Below are 24,570 nucleotides of genomic sequence, written 5' to 3'. Positions count from 1 at the left end.
TGTCTGTGGACAGTTGCTAGCTTTACTGCTGACAGAATATTTGAGCTACATTGAATGCTTACATACTTCATCCCCACAGAGAAGGAGAACCCATATGAGGATGTTGACCTGAAACGGAAGAGTTTGGGTCGAAAGTCTTGTCTGCTGCTGGAGAGCAGCAGATCGTGGACCACCATGGACAGGAAGCTGAACTCTCCACCTCAGGTAAGTCTGTACGCCTATTCAGGGATCAACAGCATAACAGCAGTAAACATAACATATGTTTTTGTGTGGTGATGTGAATCCCTAGGTATCGGTGTTGAATCCTGGACAGGATCTTTCTCACACCTCATTTGTGGCACTACAGGAAACAGTTTGACATGTTTAGACCTGGAGATTCTCCATAGAAAGGCTCATCTGCTTATCTGCAGATTTGGCTCCCTCACTTCAACACGGCCTCACTATAGAAAGGGAAGACACCCTTGGTTACTGGTGTTAACTACAAGTGGAGTTTAAAACTCCAACAAATATTCATTAAGCAGCTACTATCTCAGGTACACAGCAGATGAGCAACTGCTGAATCTGTTTACAGTGCAGCCAAACAAACTCATGTTGTTTTGGTAACAAAGTCAGTCAATAATTGGCTTTTTTTTCATCATGCAATGAGTGACTGCAATTGGATTTCATGCTGCACATGGCGGGAATAGTTTTCACACAACAGCAAGACACAGCAAAGTTTGTTACTTTGCTGAGGAGTTGTAGGTGTGCAGCTTGTTGCCTGCAGCTCTTCATGTAACAGCTCACTGGCTGCTCCTTCTTGTTATATTCCTCCCTAAAATGCTTAGACAGGTGCTTAGAATCCAGCATGGGAATAGTGGACCCCGCCACTAACAATGAAAACTACTATATATAAAGAGACAATTGGGACTCAAAGAAAAATACCTTGAATTAATGCACTGGGATAGTGATCTATTAAAACCATACAAATAAATGAATGAAATGTACCAAACCGTCCATATTCTTTTCTCTTTGACTAGTTGCCTTCCAAACCCAGTAGCCAGTCCCTTCGCCTCCCCGGTCCGAGTGACAGGAAGAGCCACCGGATATCACAGTTGTCCAAACGCTACAGCCACGATGAAATGCTGCTTCTCCCCCAGCTGGGTGTATCAACTTCATCTTGTGGCTTGCTGGATGATAGCCTCTGTAGCACCAGTGATACCCTGGCCTCGCACAGGCACTGGAGGATCCCCAAGGTACACACTACTGGATCCTACACAAACACCTAAACTAAGTCGTTGCAGAGCTCTGACTGTGTTCTTTCTCTCCTTTCCTGCTTCTCAGACCAGCTCAGGTTCCTGTAGGGACCGAGTCAGACCCAGAGCAGCTCTGGATCACTTGTAATTCCTCAGTCTGGAAGAGACTTCTTTTTAACATAGTGCCTCACTGCGCGTAATTACTGCTTGGGTTTCAGCTCTTGTGGTATCTTTTCTCAAGAGCTCGCCTTGAAGCTTTTCAGTTCTATTTTTCAGCAACCCTTAAAGCATAGTAGAGTATTACTTTTGGCTAGGTGCACCCCCTTCTTCTATACTTAGGATCAAAAGAAGCAAAACTTCAGATAATAACCCATCAGAGAATTTCCTCTTTCCTCTGTTTACAGCTGGTCCAGAGGATCAACTCCATCTACTGCACTAAACGTGGGAAGAAGAGGCTGAAGAAGCTGTCCATGTCCAATGTTGAGACTATATCTCTGAGAGGTAAGGGCTTCCTTTATTGCCTTTATCCACTGGCCAGATAAGTGAGTAAATATTTGTGTCTCAGCCACCCACATAGCATTGCTGTGTCCCTCTCATGACATAAACACGTGTTTGTGAAATTGCACTCTGACCTGTAGAAAACCTTCTTGTCTGTCTCATGTCTGCCTCCAGATGACAACAGTGAGAGTGAGAGTGACTCTGACGACAGGTTCAAAGGTGAATGACCCCAGCATTTGTTCGTTACACGTCTGTCAGCTCTGAAACTTTTCTGAGAGCTGTTTTTGTCAGTGCTTGTGCAACAGCATGACCCTCTGTGCCCAGACAGACCACAGAATTGTAATTGAAACATTTGCTAAAGTAGACCATACAATCCCTTGTCTAGATTCAATGACAGGAATGAATACTAATGAGATTTAGTGATGTTTTCTCCCTGTTTTGGACACAATCTCTCGGAAGTGGCAGTAATACTTTCCTGACCAGCTGAAGGTTAATTCCATGTGAGCCTTAGATTTACGTTCTCAACTGTGTGAAAAGTGTGAAATTAGTTTAGATAGAATATAAATGTATTGATGTCCGCTTCCCTCCTCAGCTCACACCCAGAGGTTGTTGAAACTGCAGTCCATCCTTCGACGGGCCCCCAGCTACCGCACACTGGAGCTGCAGCTCATTGAGTGGCAGGAGAGAGAACTCTTTGAGTATTTTGTGGTTATTTCTCTAAAAAAGAAACCCAGCAAAAACTCCTACTCCCCAGAGGTCACCTACCAGTTCCCCAAGGTAAAAGCATCACAGTCGTAACTGAATCCATCCTCTGAATACATGAGGACCTCACTAGGTTAAGTGTTTTACCTCAGGAATAACAAATCACACATTCTACACAGATAGTTAATAGCTGATGGTTTTTCCAAAGCTTGCGATGGGGCAGAGTCACATTATTATCATTGTTCAGTGCTGCTGATTGATTTTAAAAGCACTCGCTGTAGTATATTAGTAAAATAGTCCATTTGTAGTTAAATGGCAAAAAGTTATTATTTTTATTATTATAATAATGATATTGATAATAATAGTAATTAAAATAAATAAATGTATGTGTGTGGATAACAGCAGAGCGTACACACCACATCTAATAGTGTCACAGACAGCAGCATCCAAACCTTCTTGACATAGGCAATGAGAGTTAACTATTAGACAGTTAAAGATGATGATGGAGATGAACTGTTGAACTGAAGCTGATGTAATCCAGTTCATATTTAGACGCTCTGGAAGATGTGAATGTTAATGCCACGGGGAAGGCGGGCTAGGCATGTTAGAATTTTCCCACCGTGAGCTTCTAGTCACAGATTATTACACATGTGTGCATGATGAAAATGATGATGTATAGGTCAGTGTAGGACAGTGCCTAATGGCCAGTTTTGAATGTTTAAATTGAAAAAAAAAACACATCTATATTTCTGTGAGCTTTTCACACTTGATGGTGCAGGTTGTTGACAATGTGAAGCGGGACTGCAAATAAGATTTATAACACGGTGCCTGGGGAGTCTTGGGAGCCTTGTTTACATTTCAAAATAACCAGGATCCATTTCTGTGGCAGGGAAGTGTTTTTAGTTATTCAAAGATATATTTGAAAGTTATTTAAGATTTGGTTCAGCAGGAGTGTCCCTTGGGAGAAGTATGTCTCTGCCAGCTAGAGGAAACATTCACTCTGTTGTGGAGTTAATGGGGACTGGAGGGGGCAAAGGTTTAACCTTTTATGGGAGAAATGTTAGTCTGGTCATTTATTGGTCACACTGACATCCATGGGGATCTTTAAAAAAGGAGGACACAGTTATCTGAAGGAGAATAAGCTGAATGAAACTCCTCTCCTCTCCTCTCCTCTCCTCTCACAGCTAGAGAGGCCCAGCAAGCAGATGAGGGAAGCAGAGCAGAGACTCAAAGCCATTCCTCAGTTCTGTTTCCCAGATGCAAAAGACTGGAGACCTGTGTCCGAGTACACCAGGTATGACTGAGAATCAAACTAATTCAGTGTCAAATTCATAATTACTAATTGGCCTGTTAAAGGGAAAGGATTTATCATTGCACTTCCATAAAGTTGGTTAGAGGATAGTCAAAGGCAGCTTGCAGTATCAGCTGTTGCTAAATGTATAAATTAAGGTTTTGAGGGAATATAAATTAGCTATCATGGATAACAGAAACAACTACTTTCCACATAGCGTATTTTGAAACTGCATTATTAATAATAATTTTATGGTGTTGATGCTTATCAACAATGCTTCCCATCATGATTGTCTTTGAGACACCTTCAGACTTGTTGCTGGCATAAGGGATAAAATCTTTTATCTGCTGCTACACCATCACATAAATGTTAAACTGGGCCAGGCCCAGCACAAATGTGTTGTGCACTCATAATTCTGTGCACTGTGTCTGATTATTATATGTATGTGCAACTGTCTACATGTGTATCTGTGTTTGTGTTGATTCTCATGTGTGTACATTTGTTTTGTGCTACAGCGAGACCTTCTCCTTCATGTTGACCGGAGAGGATGGCAGCAGGAGGTTTGGGTACTGCAGACGCCTGCTGGTAAGCCACTGTTCAACCTCTCATCCTCTGCATCCTGTTCACACCCTGCTAAGCCCTGTTTGTTGTGACAGGCCTTTTCATGTGAACATGTGATACAGTTTTCCTGTGGGGCCATTTGGGTGTTGCATGACCGTCTACTGTGGCAGGAGGAAAGAGAACATATAAAGCAAAAAGGACGAAACTAAAAAGAAAGAAACTGAACTTGAAAAATTAGTACACAAAAAAGATTCACCCACTCATTACTATAGCTGCTGATCAGCATGAGGATAACGTACAGGGACTTCTCAGCCCAAGAAATACCTGGAAAAATCTGGAATAACAAACATTCAAACCACATTGCTATCTAAGGACAGCGATAACAAAAATGCATTTGTGGGGTTTAACATTGTATGTTGCATAAATTATAATATAAATATATAAATCTGACATTAAAAATGTATTTTGAATTTGATATAATCACATGCTTAGAAAAAGAACAAAATGAAATGCAGTTGCCACATTCTGTTTTAATTGTGTTAATACTGCAAACATTCAGTCACAGTCATAAAATGCATAAAAATATAATAAAAAATGTAATAAAATAAAATATGATAAACCCAGTAAGGATTGACTCATTCAATTTAATGAGAGTTTCTCAGGGGAGGCATGACAAAGAGAAACCATGAAAAGTCCTAACTTTGTCATTGTGGAGCATTTCCTCCTCATAATGAGGCTGGAGAGCACTTTGAAGTTTTCTGTTCTAAGCTTCCCATTTAGCTTGTGGGTAGAAAGCATGGCTGTGTGGGATGTCGTGAATGTGGTGGTGATTTTGTTTGCCGTTTGGTATTTCTGAGTATGTTTACAGTACTACAGTGTGTATGTTCTCAGAGGTTTACCGGGACTGTGGTGTGTGTGTGTGTATGTGCTGGATAACAGCCGGACGTTCTGTGAATCCTTTTGACCAGACAAAAATGTCTTAAAACTCGATCTGCTGTGTTGGTCTGAGAATCATCTTGATAGAAGCAGACTTTAATGAAGGTAGAGGAAGAGGTGAGCTGCTCTCCTCCAGAAACTTTGTTTCCTCCCTGCTGTCTGACCAGCCGTTGGCAGTAACCGAGCATTCCTGAGGACTTGAATCAAGCTCCACATAGTTGATTTAATCATCCATTTGGAAAAGCGGAGGAGAAACAAGAGGAGAAAATCGTATACCTAATATGGACAAGTGGATTGGCGGTTCTTGAGTGCTTGTGTTCATTTGCGTCTGTGTGTTTGAGTGCCTGTGACTTGAAGCACATAATGGTCTGTGAGCTTACAGAAGAAGGTAGATACAATCAGCAGGAGCGGATAAACCACCTGTGTTTAGGAAGTTGGTATCCACATAAAAGACTTTCACCTCATATCACAGTCTAGATTTAAAGACTTCAGCTACAGATATAAACAACTTATCTGCGTATTATGTTATCATGGTCTGACCCTTTATACATTGGTTTAAAAAAAATGTAATTCCACACATTGGATCAAAAAAGAACCATTTTTGCTCTGGTTCTCTCAGTAAACTTTAAAGGGTTACCGATCAACAGATTATTCAGCCTGTGAGAAGAAAGCATAATGTTCTTCTGTGGCTCAGAGGAGATTTTTAAAGCCTGGAAACTAACTGTAACAATGTCATCAGGGCAGCATCAGCTTGGGTTTGGAGACTATACATTTTCAGCAGAAATCATGTGTTACAAACTGAGGATTGTGATGTTTGAGATATGTGAACAGTTACCGGGAAGGAGGCTCTGACAAAAGTTGCCTTATGGGAAATGCAGGATCCACAATATTTGGGATTTACCTATACTTGAGACGTCAAGATATCTCAGTCTCTGCTACTTTGATTCTGACCATCCTTTTGTGAATCTGTTTCTTGTAAGTCTCCCAACTTTCTAGAAGTGCAATGCTATAAATCCTGGAATGCCCCTTTAATTGTGTAGACCGTTTTCAGAACGTCTGTGTGTGTCTCATCATCAAGTCTATTAACAGCAGTATCTGATGACTTTGTTTTGCTTTGTCTTACAGCCAACTGGGAAAGGACCTCGCCTTCCAGAGGTGTACTGTGTCATCAGCAGACTGGGCTGTTTTGACTTGTTCTCCACGGTGAGTTCAGCCTAGCGCATGCACTGGAGACAGGCAGTTACAGTAAGCAAGCTGTGTGTGGTGTAGCTGTGGTTAACCCGTCTCACAGCTGAAGTAAATGACTTTCAGCAGAACGCTTGTTCACTGGTAAACCTTGGTCTTTTTCTCTCTTTCTCTTTTTTTGTTAAAGTTTCTGATTTCTCAGAGTAACTGTTTCCTTCACTTTTGTGTCAGTGGTGCTAACATAGAGCAGAGATGTCACTGTGTTTGACTTTTTCAGCCTCATTTGCTTTCTTATTAATCCAACGTGGGTAAGTCCAGACTGTTTAACAAAGTGGCTGCTGTGGTAAATTGACTCGTATAGCGCCTTTTTAGTCATATTTACCCATTCACACGCTGATGGCAGAGGCTAATGTGCCCGCGCTACGTCACTTTCACCCATTCACACGCAGAGGCTAAGATGCCAACTGCTCATCAGAAACAGAAATTAACATCCACACACCATACTTTGGGGTTCAGTATCTTACTGCCAATGTTCCGATTAGTGGGCAATCCGCCTCCTGTGCCACAGCTGCTATATGACAAGAAAATAAAATGTCATGGTGTATTTCAAAGACAGCGTGCAATTGTGAACTAAATTGTGAAACCTTTTGAGAATGCAACCAAACTGTGATTAAATGCTGTACTGTTGCATGTACATGAAAATTCGGAAACCTGAAATGAAAAATCTCTATTTAGTTGTTGATTTAAAGAACAATAACTGTGCCATCAACAAAGTGTTTATTAGCACCAAGGTTTTGTGTAGTTTTGTGACATTTAAGGACCTTCAACAGATGCGAGAGTGCAAGAGAGTGCCTTAAATATTTCTATTTTGAGAGCAGTACAGAAGCAAACATGAGATGAAAACTAAAGGAATATATTTTACAAGTGCTTTCATGGTCAATGGGAAAGAAGGCCAGTGTTTGATTTCAGAGGGATGTGTGTGTGTGTGAGAGAGAGAGACAGACAGACATTCAGAGAGATGGAGAGGATGAGAGAGGTGATATCATGTGACCTTGAAAACAAGCGATTCTCCAATCAACTTTCCAGACAGAAGGCAGCATGGACCAAAACAGGCAGACAGGCACACTGTGTGGAATTTTCCAATCACACAGGCATGGAAAGAAATTCATTTGCTATTTTTCAAAACAGAAAATGAATGCCAATGAGTTCCAGACAATTGCTAGTAGTCAAACAATAAGTTTCCATTAATTTTTGCCATGGTCAATAACGTTGATGACACTGCACTTTTTTTGTCTTTCTTGGCTATTCATTCAACATAGATAAAACCCTAGGCTCCTTTCATGTTAATCACAAAAGATTTACAAAGACTTTTGTGTTGCTGATGTTAAAACTAGTTGAAATATGTTGATTAAATAGTGCTCTGTCCTCCTATGTTCAGATCCTGGATGAGGTGGAGCGGAGGCGGGGCGTCTCTGCAGCCCTGGTCTACCCCTTCATGAGGAGTCTGATGGAGTCGCCCTTTCCTGCACCAGGGAAGATTATCAAAGTTAAGACATTTCTGCCCGGTGCAGGAAATGAGGTCAGAGCTGCTGACAAAGCAGAACACAACTGCTTTCTCTTTCGCTATTTTAATTACGCCCAAGATACAGTTTTGATGAAGAAAAAATATTCATAGTTAATTAGATCCACAAACCTTGATGCCTTAATCTTCACATTTTTGTCATTCAGGTCATTGAGCTGAGGCGACCCACCGATTCCAGACTGGAGCATGTGGACTTTGACAGTCTGTTCAGTTGCCTCAGTGTACGGCAGGTGTTACGAGTCTTTGCTTCACTGCTGCTGGAGCGTAGAGTCATCTTTGTGGCTGATAAACTCAGGTGAGTCTCCACGAGTTGTCTTAGCCCCACTGTAGTGAGACCATCATCTCCAAAACATAATTTAAATGAAAGAAACCACATAATTTGCATGTGTGAGCAGTGTGAGAGATTGAGTCTGTGACATTTGCTTAGTACATATTTTATAGTAATGGGGCCAAAACAAAAATGGAATACCATTTCCTACATTTTTGTTTTAATAGAAGATTGCCTAGGCACTGAAAGTTAATTTAAATTCACTTCACAATATCACTCATGGAGCCATGTGTCCCGTGATAGATTGGCAACCTGAATAGCGTTTACACTTCTCATTCAGTGTGAGCTGCTATAGGCATCAGCCTCCTGTGACCCTCAACAGAAGAAAGGGGGTTAGAAAATGGGTGGACGGATGAATGGATATCATTGAAGGAATGACTGGTATGGCAAACTTTATCGCAGTTGTTCAGTATATACAATGCATCTTGTGGTTCCAGATTTCATTGCTTTAGCAGTTATAGTGTTCAAGGAACAATGTTAGAAAGTTAGTTGCCACCACATGTCACTACAAATGTTTTAATGGTCACAGGACATTTTAGATCTGTTAGCTTTGCTCCAGTGGGTTTGTTTAACCTGTCCTGGCACACTGTCATAGTTTTCCATGCCTAGTGATCATCCGAAACTGAGAAATAGCTTTTCCAAAAACTTTTCACAGACCGCCAGCTAGACAGTCCATACAATCCTGGCTAAAGATGGCAGAATTACAATAACCTTTCTACATACACAGACACATAGTAATAGCAGCATTATGCTGTGGTTCTGTCAGCTGGGCCTTAACAAATGCACCATGTGTGGAACTCTTTGATTATTATGTTGTGATTAGTATCAGAAAGTCAGGCAACAGGTCATTCAGTTAGCTAGTGAGTCCGTCAGCTGCCAGTTTTGATACCAGAAGTAAATTGGGTCACACCAGTGAGAGTCACTGCCAGAGGAGAACAGGGTGGGGCTGGAGTCTCCAAGGACTCTGTGTCCCAATCTGTCCTCTTGTTACAGAAAAAGAGAGGGGTACTTTTAGAGCATTGGAGGCGAGGTTGTAGTGGAAGGAGATTTTAGTGGAGAAGTAATCTCTCTATGTATCTCAAAGCCCAGTTTAAACAAACATCAGTGGGGGCAGTGACTGTGATGAGAAGGAATGTACTTCCTGTGTGCGCGACTCTGCCCTCTGTGATCTGTGGCTCGACTGTCACTGTTTGACTTATGATGCCACGTTCGCTCCCTCCGTATGAGCTACAGCACTCTCTGTGTCCCTGGAGAAAATCGGTCTATTACCAGAGGTGATAACATCAAGGAGTCATTGGGTGGGATTCTTATGGTAACTGATGATACAATATTATCATGATGAATTGCCCAAGACAGTGATCATATTACTATACCAGCTAGCACAGCAGTCATTTATGATGCAATGCAATGTCATATTGTACATCACTCGCTGCATGAAATGCTGTGGGTTTTCAGACAAAATTGCATTCATTCATGGTTTTCAGAGGATGAATCCCACTGACTTTGGTGATCCCCTGACATTGCTTCTGCTGTCACTGTGAGGTTCGCATTTGTGGTTATGAGTAAAATATCTCTACAACTATTGGATACATTGTCATGAAATTTGGAATTTTTCTTATTAACAAATGTTAGCATGCTAACACGCTAAACTAAGAGGGTCAACATGGTTAAAAATTATACCAGCTAAACATCAGCATGTTAGCACATTATGAGACATTCAAATTCAAACTACAACTTAAGTTGCAGCAAGCTGAAATGAGTCCAAGAAAGTATAAAAATTAGTTTAATCATTTTGTGTCATGCTTACTTACTGTATGATCTGCTCAACCCTGTGTGTGTGTGTGTGTGTGTGTGTGTGTGTGTGTGTGTGTGTGTGTGTGTGTGTGTGTATGTGGATTCAATTGTGCATGCATGCATGCAGAGCTCCTGTGTTTTGGTTTCTTTTGAAAACAGTGACAGGGCCTCACTGCAGCATTAATGACTTCTATGATAAAAGGGCTGCTCCCTCTGGGGCTCTCGTACATAATCCATTCCCAAAATACCTCGCCAGCAGAACATGTTGAATGTTTCTTTCCCTTGAAATGTATATCTAATACAAGCAGGAAGTGAGGGGTAAAGCCATTTTAGGCAATAGTTCTCTGTGGGGTCTTCTATAGCTCGTTTCTTTGCCACGTTCTGTTCACTAAACTCTTGTAATATTAAACTGAAAACTTTGTTGTTTTTTCTAGAGTCGAGGTTGTTGCTTCTACTTGAAAGTGTGACAGTTTCTTTTGTTGTTCACCATCCGATGCCTGTAATAACAAGTTTAATGCCTGATCAGGTAAATTTATCACCTACTATGTCACTCTGTAATTGCTTAACTAAACTGACCTGCAGATGCTGAATGAGTTTTTTCTGCAGATATATGTAAACAGCCTCTATGAATTCTCAGGCTAGAGTTGAGGTCGGTTACCAAACTGTATGTATGTCTGGATTTATCTCTTGGCATGCCAGTAAAGTACTCCTACTGTACAGTTACTGTATTTTGGGTCTTAATGGCTTTCCCATAACTCCATCATTAAGATAGCTGAATCCCATCTTTCTTTCCTGCATTTAATCAGAATTGCCACCCTCAAAGTGAAAGTATAAAATAACATTTTATTGCAGAGATGTCCTGTTGCAGGATGTGGATGTCTCACATGTCAATTAAGGTAGAAAAGAAGATGGTTAAGAAATATAATGAAAGATCAAAAGTCTATGTTTAAGAGGAAGAGAGGGGAGAAGAGTAAAAATGGAGGAGACTGTAGAGAGAAATTAAACAATGGCTTCTTAAAAGTCATGGTGAATTAATCAAGCTCACTTTTGTGTACAGGAGGCTGCTTGGGTTTCTGCGTTAGACAGTCTGGGTTCCCTTTAATCTTGTGGAAATAGAAAACGCAAAAATCCTATTTATGGGTTTGTGGTGTCCTTTTATTGTTTTTTGAATAATTAAGATAAAAGTGAGTTGAATGTTTGTAAAGAAACACGTTTTGCAGCTGGAGTGTTATGATCAATAGACAGAGAGGTAGACTTACTGCAACTGCTGGCAGCATACTTATTTAATTTAGTCCTCTGTTATTCTTAAAGACTTTTTGGCATGAAACCAAAACCACTTTTAACAACTTAACCTGTTTCCCATGTGGTATTTAACTCAGGGGTTGAGTGAAATCTACACACTGTAAACATGTGAAATGTTTCTGTTTTTCAAAGAGTTGAGAAAGACTTGGCCATTACCAGAGCCTGACCAGCTGATTTTTACATCAGTGGCGTTCTTGTGAATGTTTACACCCACATGTAGACGCTCACATACACAAACACCTGCACACATTCATCTGCTCTCCAGACAGCACTAATCAAACTCAGACGTTATTGTGGTTTAAAGAACATGTATAGAGTTTCCCATCGGGAAGACATTTCTCATTGTAAAATGGCTTCTGCTGTTGCCTTCTGTGGGGCTGGAGAGATCCCTAAAGACAGGAAGTGATGGAAAACCATTGGGGCACCAAGGGAGCAGAGAACAATCTGCTAGGAGATAAAAATATGTCACAGGAATCCTATAGGTCTGTATGTGCTCTGCTGCATCTTTATATGATTTCAAAGTGTTATTTTGAGCTTGGGAAGAGCTTTAACATTGAAGAATGGTTTTGCTGAGCTTTGCACCACAGCTGTTGTCTGACAGCTGTGGTGGAGTTTTCTGTCAGTCTTGTCCTCTATGTCCTCTGTCTATGGAATCAGTCTTAGCCATGCCAGGACTGGTAGACACAGCGCAGTGCTTTAGTAGAGCTGTGAAGCATGTGGTGATACAGGCTTTTGTCTCGCCCCCTCTCTCTGTCTCGGACACTGAAATTTTTCCTCCTCCTCTGGGCTTCACAGACTAAGCCTCTGGATCCCATGTTTCCTGGAGTATCTGCCAGCTCAGCCTCACACACACTGAACCAGGCCTGGCAGAACTACGAGAGCTAATATGTCAGGATTAGCTCCCAAACCTCAACACATAACAGCTCTCCACAGAACTCACCTCTTCTTCTCTCTTTTCCTGAGAGTGGAATCATTTATTTATATGACTTTTAAGTGTGTAATCAGATTGAAATGAATCACATTAATCTTTGCATCTTAGTTTATGCTTACAATGCTTTTTACAAGTGAAACTGTGGGTTAAACATTTAAAATGTTCTGTTCTCACTCACTTTATATCACGTTGGTCTTCTTTTCCAACCAATCCACACATAGTTTGTTGCTTTGGGTTTTACTAAGAATCAATTAAAATGAGCTATGTTCTTTCAGAGGCTATTGCAGCCTGAAAAGTTTCTAAAATGCCATACAAGCCAGACAGGGGATTCAGTTTCCCATACTCTTGTATGAAGGCAACAAATAACAAGAATCTACAGCCATGCTAGCGTGTCTGTGAGGCTGCACTGTGAGGCTACATGCTAATATGCTCACAATGACTATGTTTACAGGCTAATGTTTACCATGTTTGCCATCTTGGTTTAACATGGTAGCATGCTAACATTTGCTAATGAGCACTAAACACAAAGTGCAGCTGAGGTTCGAGGGGAATGTCGCTAGTTTTTCTTGTATTTGGTCATAAACCAAAGAGCAGGAGCAAGTTTTATGGTGATCCATCCAGTTGCCAAAATATTTCAGTCTGGACCAAAGTGGTGAACCGACTGACCAACTGACAGATCAGCATTTCCATCCCTAGAGCCACTCCTCTTGCATGGCTTAAAGCCAACATCCAGCATAATCCAATCTGATACAACCACATTGCAACCTCAGTGCTTATCTACGTATACAAATCTGAAATAATAAAGCATCATCAAATTCAAATATTTAATTCAGGATGTTTAATTTGGTTTAATTAAATTGTAACTTGTTATTTTTCTATTGTGTTAATATTAGTGGACACGGAGGCCAGAGAGCATTTCTTTTCTTTTTTTACGACCCACGTATGGTCTGAGGGTCTGATGTTTTGGTCTGGATCTAACGGGAATGTCCCTCTCTCTTTCCATCGTTGAGTGGCAACCTCTGGTAGTGCAGTGTTTTCACTGCAAGTTCATCTTCTCCCAAGAGTGTGTGGTTGGGGAATGAGTGTAATTGATCCTTTTGGTATCAGTGGTGTATAGGGCCGCGTGTAGCCTGTGGCTAAGGTTTTCTGAGATCTGTGCCCCATCACTCCCTGTTGGAACCCGTCAAACCCAAGAGACGGGATCTGTTAGGAATTATCAAGCCCTCCTCAGGCAAATGGAAATCAGACCGGCCAAAGCAAAGCTGCAAGTGCTTCATGTCATGAGTGAACTGGAAAAGGCCTAAAAAGACTGAACGCTGTAGTTATTGTAGCCTTTGGGGTTTCACTGGTATAATTCTATTTTACCCTGTCAAGAAAACACATTTTATTCTTGGCAATTTGACTCATGGGAAGTTAAGATGAAAAGGCCTGTGGCAAACATGTCTCCTGAAAGAATGGAGTGGAAAAGTTTGTGGGAGTGTGTCATTTATCTCAGCACACTGATTATCCTAATCAATCTGATCGCTGTTCTCTGTATGTTGCTCCAAAATGTAGGGGCTGAAGCTGAAACTTCAGTGTGAATGAGGTCACAGAAAAGGGAGTAACTTCTGTTTACTTGGATGTTCTGTCTGCTGCTGATGACAGCGACCATGGAAAACATTCCTCATTAAAAGTGTATATATCTCAAGTGGGGTGCTTTTGCATACCACATTTGATCCCGGGTCTTGTTCTTGATCCATACTGATTTAGTGCTCCACTGTGTGTGTGTGTGTGTGTGTGTGTGTGTGCATGATTGGACCCACAGTTTATTTTCACTCTCTTTGTGTACATGGATTGGACAGTATGCAGAGGACAGAGGGGAGGAGGGTCAGCCACTGTCAACAAGCGACGGATCGTGAGAAAGACGGGCTGCTATTTGTGATCTCGATTTTGTACCACAGCTGTCGGACTGAAACCGAATTGCTGCTGTTTGGTATTGCGTCAACAAGCCCCCAGCTTAACTATAGCAACATGTCAGAGTCACGCCACCCCGGCAGACAAAGTAGAGTATGGTCACAATAATACATTTTATTGGGATCACCTTCCCTCATTATGGTTTCTAGTAGATGGTGTTAAACTCCAAGAGGGAGAAGTGGAAGTGCAATCGTTGATGAGCTGCGTGAAGAACAAAGTGTTAAAGCCAGAGGACAAAGCTGTGCTGTTATGCCTCATATAAAAGTCCTGGGAAAATTATTTTTCATTATCTAGTGAAAAATCTGCCCTGTTTTGACCGTGTTGAGTTTAATCTGGTGTGGCCTCTGCAGGGCGTTGTTGTGTTAGTGTGATTGATAGTGAGTGTCTTTCTCTTTTTTTCTTTTTGTCACCAGTACCCTGTCTAGCTGCATGCATGCGGTGGTGGCGCTTCTCTACCCCTTCTCCTGGCAACACACCTTTATCCCCGTGCTTCCAGGCTCCATGTTGGATATTGTTTGCTGTCCCACTCCCTTCCTGGTAGGGCTGCTGTCCAGCTCTTTGCCGAAGCTCAAGGAGTTGCCTGTGGAAGAGGTGAGTACACCGTCTACCTGAGTGTCTACCTCTGAGCGCAGTTTCTTTTCCAGACTTTGAATTTTACATTTCAGACCAATGTCTCTTACATTCTTCATCTAGATGTCCCTGATTGTTCTGGCTGTGTCTCTTTGTTCTCAACTTTCTGAATCCCTGACTAGTGGATATTATTGTCTTGGTTGATAATTTACAATAATACAGATTCAGAGTAATTCCGTTATAAATTGGCCGACTGTTTCTGTGTCTGTCTGACCTCCTCTACCTCTAGTCTTATTATATTAGGGAACCAGCCAGGTGACTTCCAACAAAAGGAAAGGATTCAAAACATTTTGAGACAGAGCAACTAAAGTGCATTAAGTGTTTTTGGCCACTTGGAGTCATTAGAACAAGCTGTAAACACAAGATTGACAAAGTATCACCATACACTGTATATCACTGTATGAACTGCAGAGTTGGGTGATCATCTGTCCAGTTTGGTCAGTACAGTTGACCCCTCTCACAATACTTTATTTGATCCATTGTTTATATAAAATATTAATTAGTGCAGCCGTAATAAAAAAACATTTTAAGTTTAGTTCACATCTTAAGTTTTAAGATTGATTGTTTATTGGCCATTGATTGGACAGTCGTTTTAGACACTTCTTTTTTACAGCAAAAAAAAAAAAACTAATTTATTCCAGCTTCTCAAATGTGACTATTGTCAGATTTTCTTACTCTTTTATGACAATAAAATGAATACCCAAAGGGGTACGAGATATAATCAAGAAACTAATTGGTAGATTAATTGATGAATGAAAATTATTGTTTTTTGTAGCCCTGCAACAAAACATATGTAAGAAAGTCCTGTGTGGTAACACTCATATCTGCTATATTCTTGTTTATCAATCGTTTTGTTTATATATTTATTTTCACAAGCCTATGAAGTGTAGCTGACTCTTGTGTGTTGTGTTTATATTCTACATGCATGTGTAAGCATTCACACAGATACATACTGTAGCAAGTGACCTGAAGCCGGTACAGAGCCAGTGTAAAGGCAGCACCCGTCAAAGATCTCTAGTGTCATTTGTTTTTTCTTGTTGTGTCTCACAATAAATATTTTGGGAGAAGAAACCCAGTGAAGCAGTGTGCTTAAGTAAGTATACAGGTAATGCTGATGAAATTGTGAAAGTTTTGTCATATCTTAGCACTGGCTACATCTACATATATCTCTCGGACTGAGAGGTGTTTTATGTGAAAAGACAACTTGAAAAGTCACATTTAATACTGACTTGCTAATGTGTTGTCAACAACATCTGCTGTCTGTTTATACCACTCATCATGTTGCTGATTGACTCATGAAAACAATCCTTAAGAAATGTTTTTCATACATACAGTCTATGGTTTTATATCAGATTTTTTTGTACTGTAGCCTCTTTAAAGGTGATGGTTATGTATTTCACAGATTGTGTTTTGCTGCACAATAAAATGTATGTTTCCACTGCAGGTGGAATAAACAGTTCTACCTTTAAGAGATAAGAAGGGGATTCACAGTTTTTTTTTAATTAGTTCTAAATAATAATGCGCTCTTATTTTCTTTTTCTCAGGCTTTAATGGTTGACCTGGGAACTGACCGATTCCTCCGCCAGGTTAGTCTATGAACTTAAAACAAGACTATATAACTTCTACTAAACAGTAGCCACTGTGATCAAGTGGCAGTTGCAAGATTACAGCACTTTACCTTTATCAGGGGTAAAACTGTAGGAAAAATAAAAAATAAAATAAAAATCCCCCTCTCACCCCTTGCGGTGTGGTGTCATCCTCAAGCTCGGTCCTCTATCAGAGGCCTGGGAGTTTGAGGGTTGTGCGCAGTATCTTAGCTGTTCCTAGGACTGCACTCTTCTGGACAGAGACCTCTGATGTTTTACTTGGAATCTCCTGTAGCCACTCTCCCAGTTTGGGGTCACAGCCCTTGGTATTTCTCAAGCTTCTTGTGTTCCCTCTTCTTGATGTTGCTGTCACTTGGGATTGCCACATCTATCGCTGCAGCCTTCTTCTGCTGTTTGTCGATTAACACGATGTCTGGTTGGTTAGCTATTACCAGTTTGTCAGTCTGGATCTTGAAGTCCCTTCAGGATCTTAGCTCAGTCATTCTCAACTACCTTAGGAGGTGTCTTCCGTTTTGACCTTGGGACTTCCAGCCCATACTCATAGCAGATGTTCCTGTACACTATGCCAGCTACCTGGTTATGGCGTTCCATGTACACACTTCCTGCCTGCATCTTACACCCTGCTGTTATCTGTTGTACTTGTCTCAGGGGTTATCCTTGTACAGTCTGCACCTGGGGTCCTGCCTGGTGTGGTAGACCCCAGCCTCTATTGATCTTGTACTGAGTGCCTATTCTTGTGCCGCCATGATTAGTGCCTCTGTGCTGTCCTTTAGTCCAGCCTTTTCCAGCCACTGGTAGGATTTCTTGATATCAGCCACTTCTTCTATTTCGCTGTGGTATATGCTGTGCAGCGGCTTGTCCGTCCATGAAGGTTCTTCGTCTTCCTTGTCCTCACCCCTGGGGTTTCTGCTGCCTGAGGTATTCACTAAGCCCTTCATCTTTGGGGGCCATCTTCCTGATGTACTCTTGTCTTGATGTCAGTGGCCTCTATCTCCTCCTTTGGCTAGTTTATTATACCAGCTGGGTATCTGATGTGTTGATGGCTCGGATCTTGTTTTTCCCATTCAGCTGACTTTTCAGGACCTGCCTTACTCTCTGTAGGTATTTGGCTGTGGCGGACTTCCTTGCTGCCTCCTCATGGTTTCCGTTATCCTGCGGCACCCCAAGGTATTTGTAGCTGTCCTGAACATCTGCAATGTGGCCTTCTGGTAGTTCAATCCCCTCGGTTCTGATCATCTTCCCTCTTTTTGATACCATGCGACCACACTTGTCCGGTCCGAATGACATTCGGACCGGACAAGTGTGACAGAGGAGGTGACTGATGGTTATTCCACTTCAGAACCGGTATCCGTAGCCAGTCTTTGTGATGATCTAGCTGAGAGGGTTCAGGCCTATGCAGAACAGCAGCAGGGATAGTGCATCACCTTGGTATATGCCGCACTTGATGGTGACTTGTGCAATTGGCTTTGAGTTGGCTTCCAGACTTGTTTTCCACAGCCCCATTGAGTTCTTGATGAAGGCTATTAGTGTCCTGTTGATCTTGTAAATTTCCAAGCATTCCAGTATCCATGAATGTGGCATTGAGTCATAGGCTTTCTTGTAGTCAGTCCAGGTGGTGCACAGATTGGTCTGCCTGGTCTTGCAGTCTCGAGTGACCACTCTATCAACCAGTAGCTGGTGCATGGCTCCCCTGGTATTACTACCCATTCCCTTCTGGGCCCTGTCCATGTATTGAGCCATGTGCCTACTCATCTTAGCCGCTATGATGCCTGACAGGAGCTTTCATTTTGTGCAGAGGCAGGTTATTGGTCTGGAACTAAATATATTTACCTACACAGTCCCATCCAAAAGTATTGGAACAGTAAGGCAAATTCCTTTGTTTTTGTTGTTCACTGAAACATTTGGGTTTAAGGTCAAAAGATGAGCATGAGACAAGAGTTTAGAATTTCAGCTTTCATTTCCTGGTATTCACATCTAGATGTGTTAAACAACTCAGGACATACCACCCTTTGTTTGAACCCACCCATTTTTCAAGTGAGCAAAACTATTGGAACATGTGACTGACAGATGTTTCTTGTTGCCCAGGTGTTGCCTCTTAGGCTGATTGTCCAAACATTAAATAGCTAGACTAGTCTAAGTTTTCATCCTAGGTTCAAACCTATAAAGACTGCATTTCCTGTTAAAGAGGATAAACCAACATGAAGACCAGAGAGCTGTCTATGGGAGAAAAGCAAGCCATTGTCAAGCTGAGAAAAGAAGGAAAATCAACCAGAGCCATTGGACAAACATTGGACATAGCAAGCACAACAATTTGGAGTGTCCTGAAAAAGAAAGAAACTACTAGTGTACTGAGCAACAGACGTCGAACAGGTCGGCCAAAGAAAACAACAGTAGTTGATGACAGAAATATCGTGAGAGCTGTGAAGGAAACCCCCAAAACATCAGTAAGTGACATCACCAACGACCTCCACAGTGCAGGGGTGAAGGTATCACAATCCACTGTTTGAAGAAGACTCAGAGAGCAGAAATATAGAGGCCGCACCACAAGATGCAAACCACTCATCAGCAGTAAGAATCGCAAGGCCAGACTGAAATTTGCAAGTACAGAGATGAGCTGCAAAAGTTCTTGAACACAATCTTACGGACTGATGAGACCAAGATTAATCTCTACCAAAGTGATGGAAAGGCCAAAGTGTGAAGAAAGAAAGGAACTGCTTATGATCCGAAGCATACAAGCTCATCTGTGAAGCATGGTGGAGGTAATGTCATGGCTTGGGCGTGCATGGCTGCTTCTGGAACAGGCTCATTAATATTTATTGATGATGTAACTGATGATGGTAGCAGCAGAATGAATTCAGAAGTGTACAGAAACATTTTGTCTGCCAATTTACGGAGAAATGCATTGAAACTAATCGGGAGGAAGTTTATCATGCAGCAGGACAATGAACCAAAGCACACTGCCACCAAAACAAAGGACTTCATCAGGGGAAAAAAGTGGAAGCTTTTAGACTGGCCAAATCAATCACCTGACTTGAACCCAATAGAGCATGCATTTCACCTCCTTAAGAGGAGACTGAAGGGAGAAACACCCCGAAACAAACAAGAACTGAAAAAAGCTGCGGTAAAAACCTGGAATAGCATCACAAATGAAGATTGCAACAGTTTGGTGATGTCGATGGGTCGCAGGCTTGAGGTTTGAGAGTTATTGCAAGCAAGGGTTATGCCACCAAATATTAAATGTTATTTAGTTTAGAATTATTTGTTCCATTACTTTTGCTCACCTCAGAATGCTGTGGTTTAATACAAACGGTGTCCCAAGTTGTTTAACACATCTAAATGTCAATACCAGGAAATAAAAGCTGAAATTCTGAACTCTTGTATCATACTCATCTTTTGATCTTAAACCCAAATGTCTTCAGTGAACAACAAAAACAAAGGAATTTACCTTACTGTTCTAATACTTTTGGAGGGGACTGTATATTTATAACATGATGTGTTATATATATATATAATATGATGTGTTTAGATGATCACTTTACTTTTGTGAAAAAAAAAAATATTGAAATGTTTATCTGTAACTAAAATGTAGTGTAGCAAAAGTCATGAAGTCCGCAAACTGTCTCAGTAATGTATATTACACAGCAGCAATATGTATCTAATTTATAAGTTACTGGTCATACCAGACAAGTAAGGTTGAAGCAGCAAAACCCCTGAATGTACTAAGATGTTTATTGCTTATGAATTCAACTTTTCATTTGCAAGAGGAAGATTGTGTTTTTTGAACTGATGCTGTCTTTAAACAGGCTCTGTTTTCAGTCAGAGCCTTTGAAACTTACTCTCCAATCATTGTTGTTTATCACTAGTGACGGCAAAGTTTTTCGGTTGTTTATAGATGGACGATGAGGCCTCACTGTTGCCTCGGAAACTTCAGGCCGCTCTTGAGCAAGCGCTGGAGCAGAGGAATGACATCATCAACCAGGACTCTGACAGTGAGTCAGACGAAGGTGAATAAGTGACAAATCATCCCTCACTAGCAAGACAGATGTTTTCCTTGTTAATTGGAGCAACAGTTTCTTTGGCAGAACATGTTCAGTCTCTGTGAAACGCACTTGAGGTGACGTCCTCTGCAGAGACTACTCATGACAGTGAGTCACAAAGACTCAGAGAGTGAGAAACTCTGTTGTTTCTGATGATGAAAGGTCTGTGTCGAGCTGACTGATTAGGCTTACTTTTCAGGTGTTCCACAGTTAATTAGGGTCCACATATTCTGATATGGTGGTTAAAAAAATACCCCTGAAACAGTTGTTGCTCTTTCCCTTCTAATAGTTGTACAGCTACAAACACACTACATTAAAGTATTTTTCTTTCAAAATGAGATCAGTAGAATTATTTTTTAGAGGTGCGTCTGTAGTTTAAAATCTGCCTAATTACACAAATCCGTCTTGTGCATGTCTCCCATATGGTCTAGCAGTTAGGATTCCTGGTTTTCACCCAGGTGGCCCGGGTTCAACTCCCGGTATGGGAAGTTGGTTTTTAGGTAGATTTTTCCCCAGGGATTAGTAATAATTTTATTTGTAAAGCAATTTTGAAAACAACAGCTACAGAGTCTTTCACAGAACAAAATGTAAGACCTTCAAGAGAAAATAATAAAGAAAAACATACTTTTTCATATTGTTTCATATCATAAGAGACCCTACATCCAGACAGACTTTCTCTCTCTGCTTTCCACATTCTTTTCCAAAATAAAATCTTCAGCTAACGGTGTCTGTGGTTGTGTTACATGTGCCCCATGTCAATCACAGCTTGTTCTTGCTAATGTGAAAACCAAAGCAAGACACTTGTGCAGCCTGCAGTCTATGAGATTAAATGGATGTTTTAGCTTGACTTTACATAATACACTACACACAGGTTTTAAAGTACCTTGTGATATTTCGACAGTCAGCGGGGCCTACGAGCCGGCCATGACATTTACCATACAAAACAACTAAAATGAGAGGAAATAAACAAACAGTACTATAAAAAAAGCAAGGGAATGCATCAGATCATGTTGAGGTTGTCCTTTAATGACACCCCCACAGTTACAGTTCTGGTTGTTGTTTTTTAATGTATTGAGTTCTAGGTAGATTTCCTTTCACAGATAATGTTCACGGTGTGGGTCTTTTCTCTAGCCATGAAGGTCTGTGCCTCTGGAAGCTTGCTGAAATTTTCCAATACTTTTTGCATACTGACAACACCAGAGTAAGGAATAGAAGTAATAAAGAGGCAACCACATTATTATTATTTCTTATTTTGTGGTTAATTAGATTTAGGCTGATTTGACCAAGCAGTATGGGAATCAAATCAAATCTCCACACAGTTAACAATAGTTGTATAGTTTTATTACTTATGTGGCTTTGAGCATTTAGCCAAACCATGTATTCAACTTTAATCGGCCTCTGACTGCTTTTAGGCTTCTTTAAGAACTATCTGACTGTCCGTGGGTCAACTGTGTGACATGTCTGTTTTATTACTTACTTATGAATACAGATGTAAGTGAACTAAGTACTTCTCCTTCGTGTCTACAGAGTATAACTCCTTGAACAGCCTGGTGTCAGAGGCCTTCATCCGCTTCTTCCTGGAGACCATCGGCCATTACTCCCTGTTCATCGCTCAGAATGAGCGCGGAGAGCGCGTTTTCCAAAGAGAGGCCTTCCGCAAGTCTGTGGCGTCTAAAAGCATCCGTCGTTTCCTGGGCGTCTTCATGGAGTCTCAGATGTTTGCAGGGTTCATTCAGGATCGGGAGCTGAGGAAGTCCCGGGCTAAAGGTAGACTGTCCTTCCCTGAGTGTCACGTTTCAATGAATGCCCTCTTTCTGCCTAAGAAATCTGCACACTTTTCTCTATAGCTTCATACCCCTATACTAACTCTAATACTTACTGTGCAGGACGAGGCACTGCAGTAATACTGATCTCTAGTGGCTGAAAGTCATCATCAGCATGTTTTCTCACCACATCACTCTGCTTTTTAATTTCCTGGAATACTGACATGTTTCATGTTGTCTTCTTTTAATCTCTTGTATTGTCCTGTTAACAGGTCTGTTTGAGCAGAGGGTGGATCAGTATCTGGAGGAGCTGCCAGACACAGAGCAGAGTGGAGTCAACAAGTTTCTGAAAGGCCTTGGTGAGTCCTGCGGCAGACTCACAAAGCTAGACACAGATTCCAGGAATTAAAAAAAAAATTAAGCCGTTTTAAAGTCAGGTTGCATAACAACCTTCAAGGGAAATTTCAAATATTCCTCCTCTAACTTTGTTGAAACACTCTCTCACTACAAGATTAGATCACACATGACTCAAATGTTATCTTGCCAGAGGGAGCCACACACAGACTCATCCAACATTCAGTTGCTGCTACTCATTTGCTCTGTCTGGATTGAAACTCATAAGTATCTAACATGATAGAAACCATCAAGATAGTCCTGACAAGTCAGTCAACATGTCATAATAAGGCCAATAATGTGTTCTGATAATTGTTCACACTGATCTGTTTCCAGGAAGTAAAATGAAGTTTCTCCACAAAAAGAACTGAAGGGAAACCATCCCCCTGTTTTAAGTCATCCCACAAACTGAAGACCTGATGTCTCAAGTCTGCATTCTGATGATTCTCACTTTTGTGTCTTTTGTTTTTTTATGTAAACATGTACATATTATTTCACTGTAAGCTGGCTGTGATACTCTTCAGTGTATGTTTATAGTACCTTACGAGATAGTGATAGCAGGACGGTACACAGCGAGTGAGCCGTAGAGTAACCACTGATGTCCAGGTATGCTTGTGAAGAGTGTTATTAGAATGTGTGGGTGTGTGTGTCTTGACATGGGCATAGATGTACAGTTAATATGTTTTCATTTTTTTGCATTATTTCACGACAGTGTTGTCCTCTGTTTAAGGAGTGTAAAACCTATTCAAAAACTGTAAATGCATCAAGACAATGAAGAAAATGATTGTAACTCTTCATAGAGTCTTTTGCAATCTTTTATTAAAAAAAAAATAGTTAAAATGCTTCAAATGTCTGAGTGTGCAGTATTGTGTTCACTAATAATATACATGTTAAATTTTTTGTTGTTAAATGTTGGATCAATCTATGATTTTGACTCATGTGCCATCATAAATTTGTTCTTATTTTTCACCCAAAAGGCCAATTATCAATCCAAACAACACAGATGTACTCCACAGCCTTCATTACTTTGATTTGTTGTCTCACTAAAACAAGGCCCAAAGCATACAGATATCACAAATAGATGTAATTCACAGTTTGCCAGATTATATAAAAATCACCCCCTTTTACATCTGACATCTCAATGACAGGCTCCCTCAAAGCTGTGCAATAGGAGATGCTGGTAAGATCCCAAAGGCACCGTTAGTCTAGCACGAGCTACCACATGCTGCTGGTAACCTTATTACGTCTGTACACATCACTCTGCTGGCTGTCTCTGCCACGCTGTTATTAGCGCTCCTAACTGAGAGGCTCACTGTTGATTCCAGCCGCCATATTACTTTTCCTCTGCTTGTGTCCCTTATAGCAATTAACGGTGACATTTGATGTGAAATATCGGCGTTCTCCGTTTAGGATTAAGCTGAACACCTACTTGACAACATTTTTCTTACCTTGCAGGGTAGGAAGGTTTAATAAACACTTAGTCGTTACCATTTTGTAAATGTCATATTCAGAGTTTGTACTTTTACTACACTACATTTATCTGATGGCTGTTGCTTTAGATATAAGGTATAAGCATTACTACACAGCAGCACAGTGCATTTGGACCACATGCCAAATGATAAGACTTTTTGCAGGTTAATGCACCAATAATTTAACACCACAAAGGGGACTAATACTCAGTGTGAGTTCTGTTGCTGCTTTAATATGCCGTAAGAATTGTTTGAATGCAGTTTTTTTTTAAATGAGAATAACTTTACATGTTGGTACTTGATACCTTAATTAGGAAAACCTGTATGCTTACCTCCCACTTATGCCCTACCAGACGAAATAACAGTTTGAAATATC

The 24,570-nt window shown here is 41.0% G+C and overlaps 1 protein-coding gene and 1 non-coding gene across 3 annotated transcripts in view; both read left to right on the top strand.

Moving 5' to 3' along the window:
• Positions 1-23,574, top strand: part of dennd2b (DENN domain containing 2B) — a 52,451-nt gene extending 28,877 nt beyond the window's left edge. For both annotated transcript variants that reach the window (XM_038701651.1, XM_038701650.1), the window contains exons 5-20: positions 80-204; positions 1,017-1,232; positions 1,637-1,733; positions 1,905-1,949; positions 2,323-2,507; positions 3,617-3,726; positions 4,239-4,308; positions 6,346-6,423; positions 7,844-7,984; positions 8,134-8,282; positions 14,709-14,886; positions 16,470-16,511; positions 20,425-20,536; positions 22,097-22,336; positions 22,605-22,691; positions 23,062-23,574. In XM_038701651.1, coding sequence (XP_038557579.1) covers positions 80-204; positions 1,017-1,232; positions 1,637-1,733; positions 1,905-1,949; positions 2,323-2,507; positions 3,617-3,726; positions 4,239-4,308; positions 6,346-6,423; positions 7,844-7,984; positions 8,134-8,282; positions 14,709-14,886; positions 16,470-16,511; positions 20,425-20,536; positions 22,097-22,336; positions 22,605-22,691; positions 23,062-23,096 — 1,910 coding nt within the window. In that variant the 3' untranslated portion in view covers positions 23,097-23,574. The remainder of the gene's footprint in view (positions 1-79; positions 205-1,016; positions 1,233-1,636; positions 1,734-1,904; positions 1,950-2,322; positions 2,508-3,616; positions 3,727-4,238; positions 4,309-6,345; positions 6,424-7,843; positions 7,985-8,133; positions 8,283-14,708; positions 14,887-16,469; positions 16,512-20,424; positions 20,537-22,096; positions 22,337-22,604; positions 22,692-23,061) is intronic.
• trnae-uuc lies at positions 20,986-21,057 on the top strand. Its single transcript has one exon. It is a non-coding gene; the product is annotated as a tRNA-Glu (tRNA).
• Positions 23,575-24,570: the final 996 nt, after the last annotated feature.

The sequence above is a fragment of the Micropterus salmoides genome, unplaced genomic scaffold, assembly GCF_014851395.1.
Source record: "Micropterus salmoides isolate LMB-PRFRI ecotype aquatic unplaced genomic scaffold, ASM1485139v1 Ms_hic_scaffold_6, whole genome shotgun sequence".
Classification (NCBI taxonomy): domain Eukaryota; kingdom Metazoa; phylum Chordata; class Actinopteri; order Centrarchiformes; family Centrarchidae; genus Micropterus; species Micropterus salmoides.
This window is presented reverse-complemented; position numbering and strand designations above follow the sequence as displayed.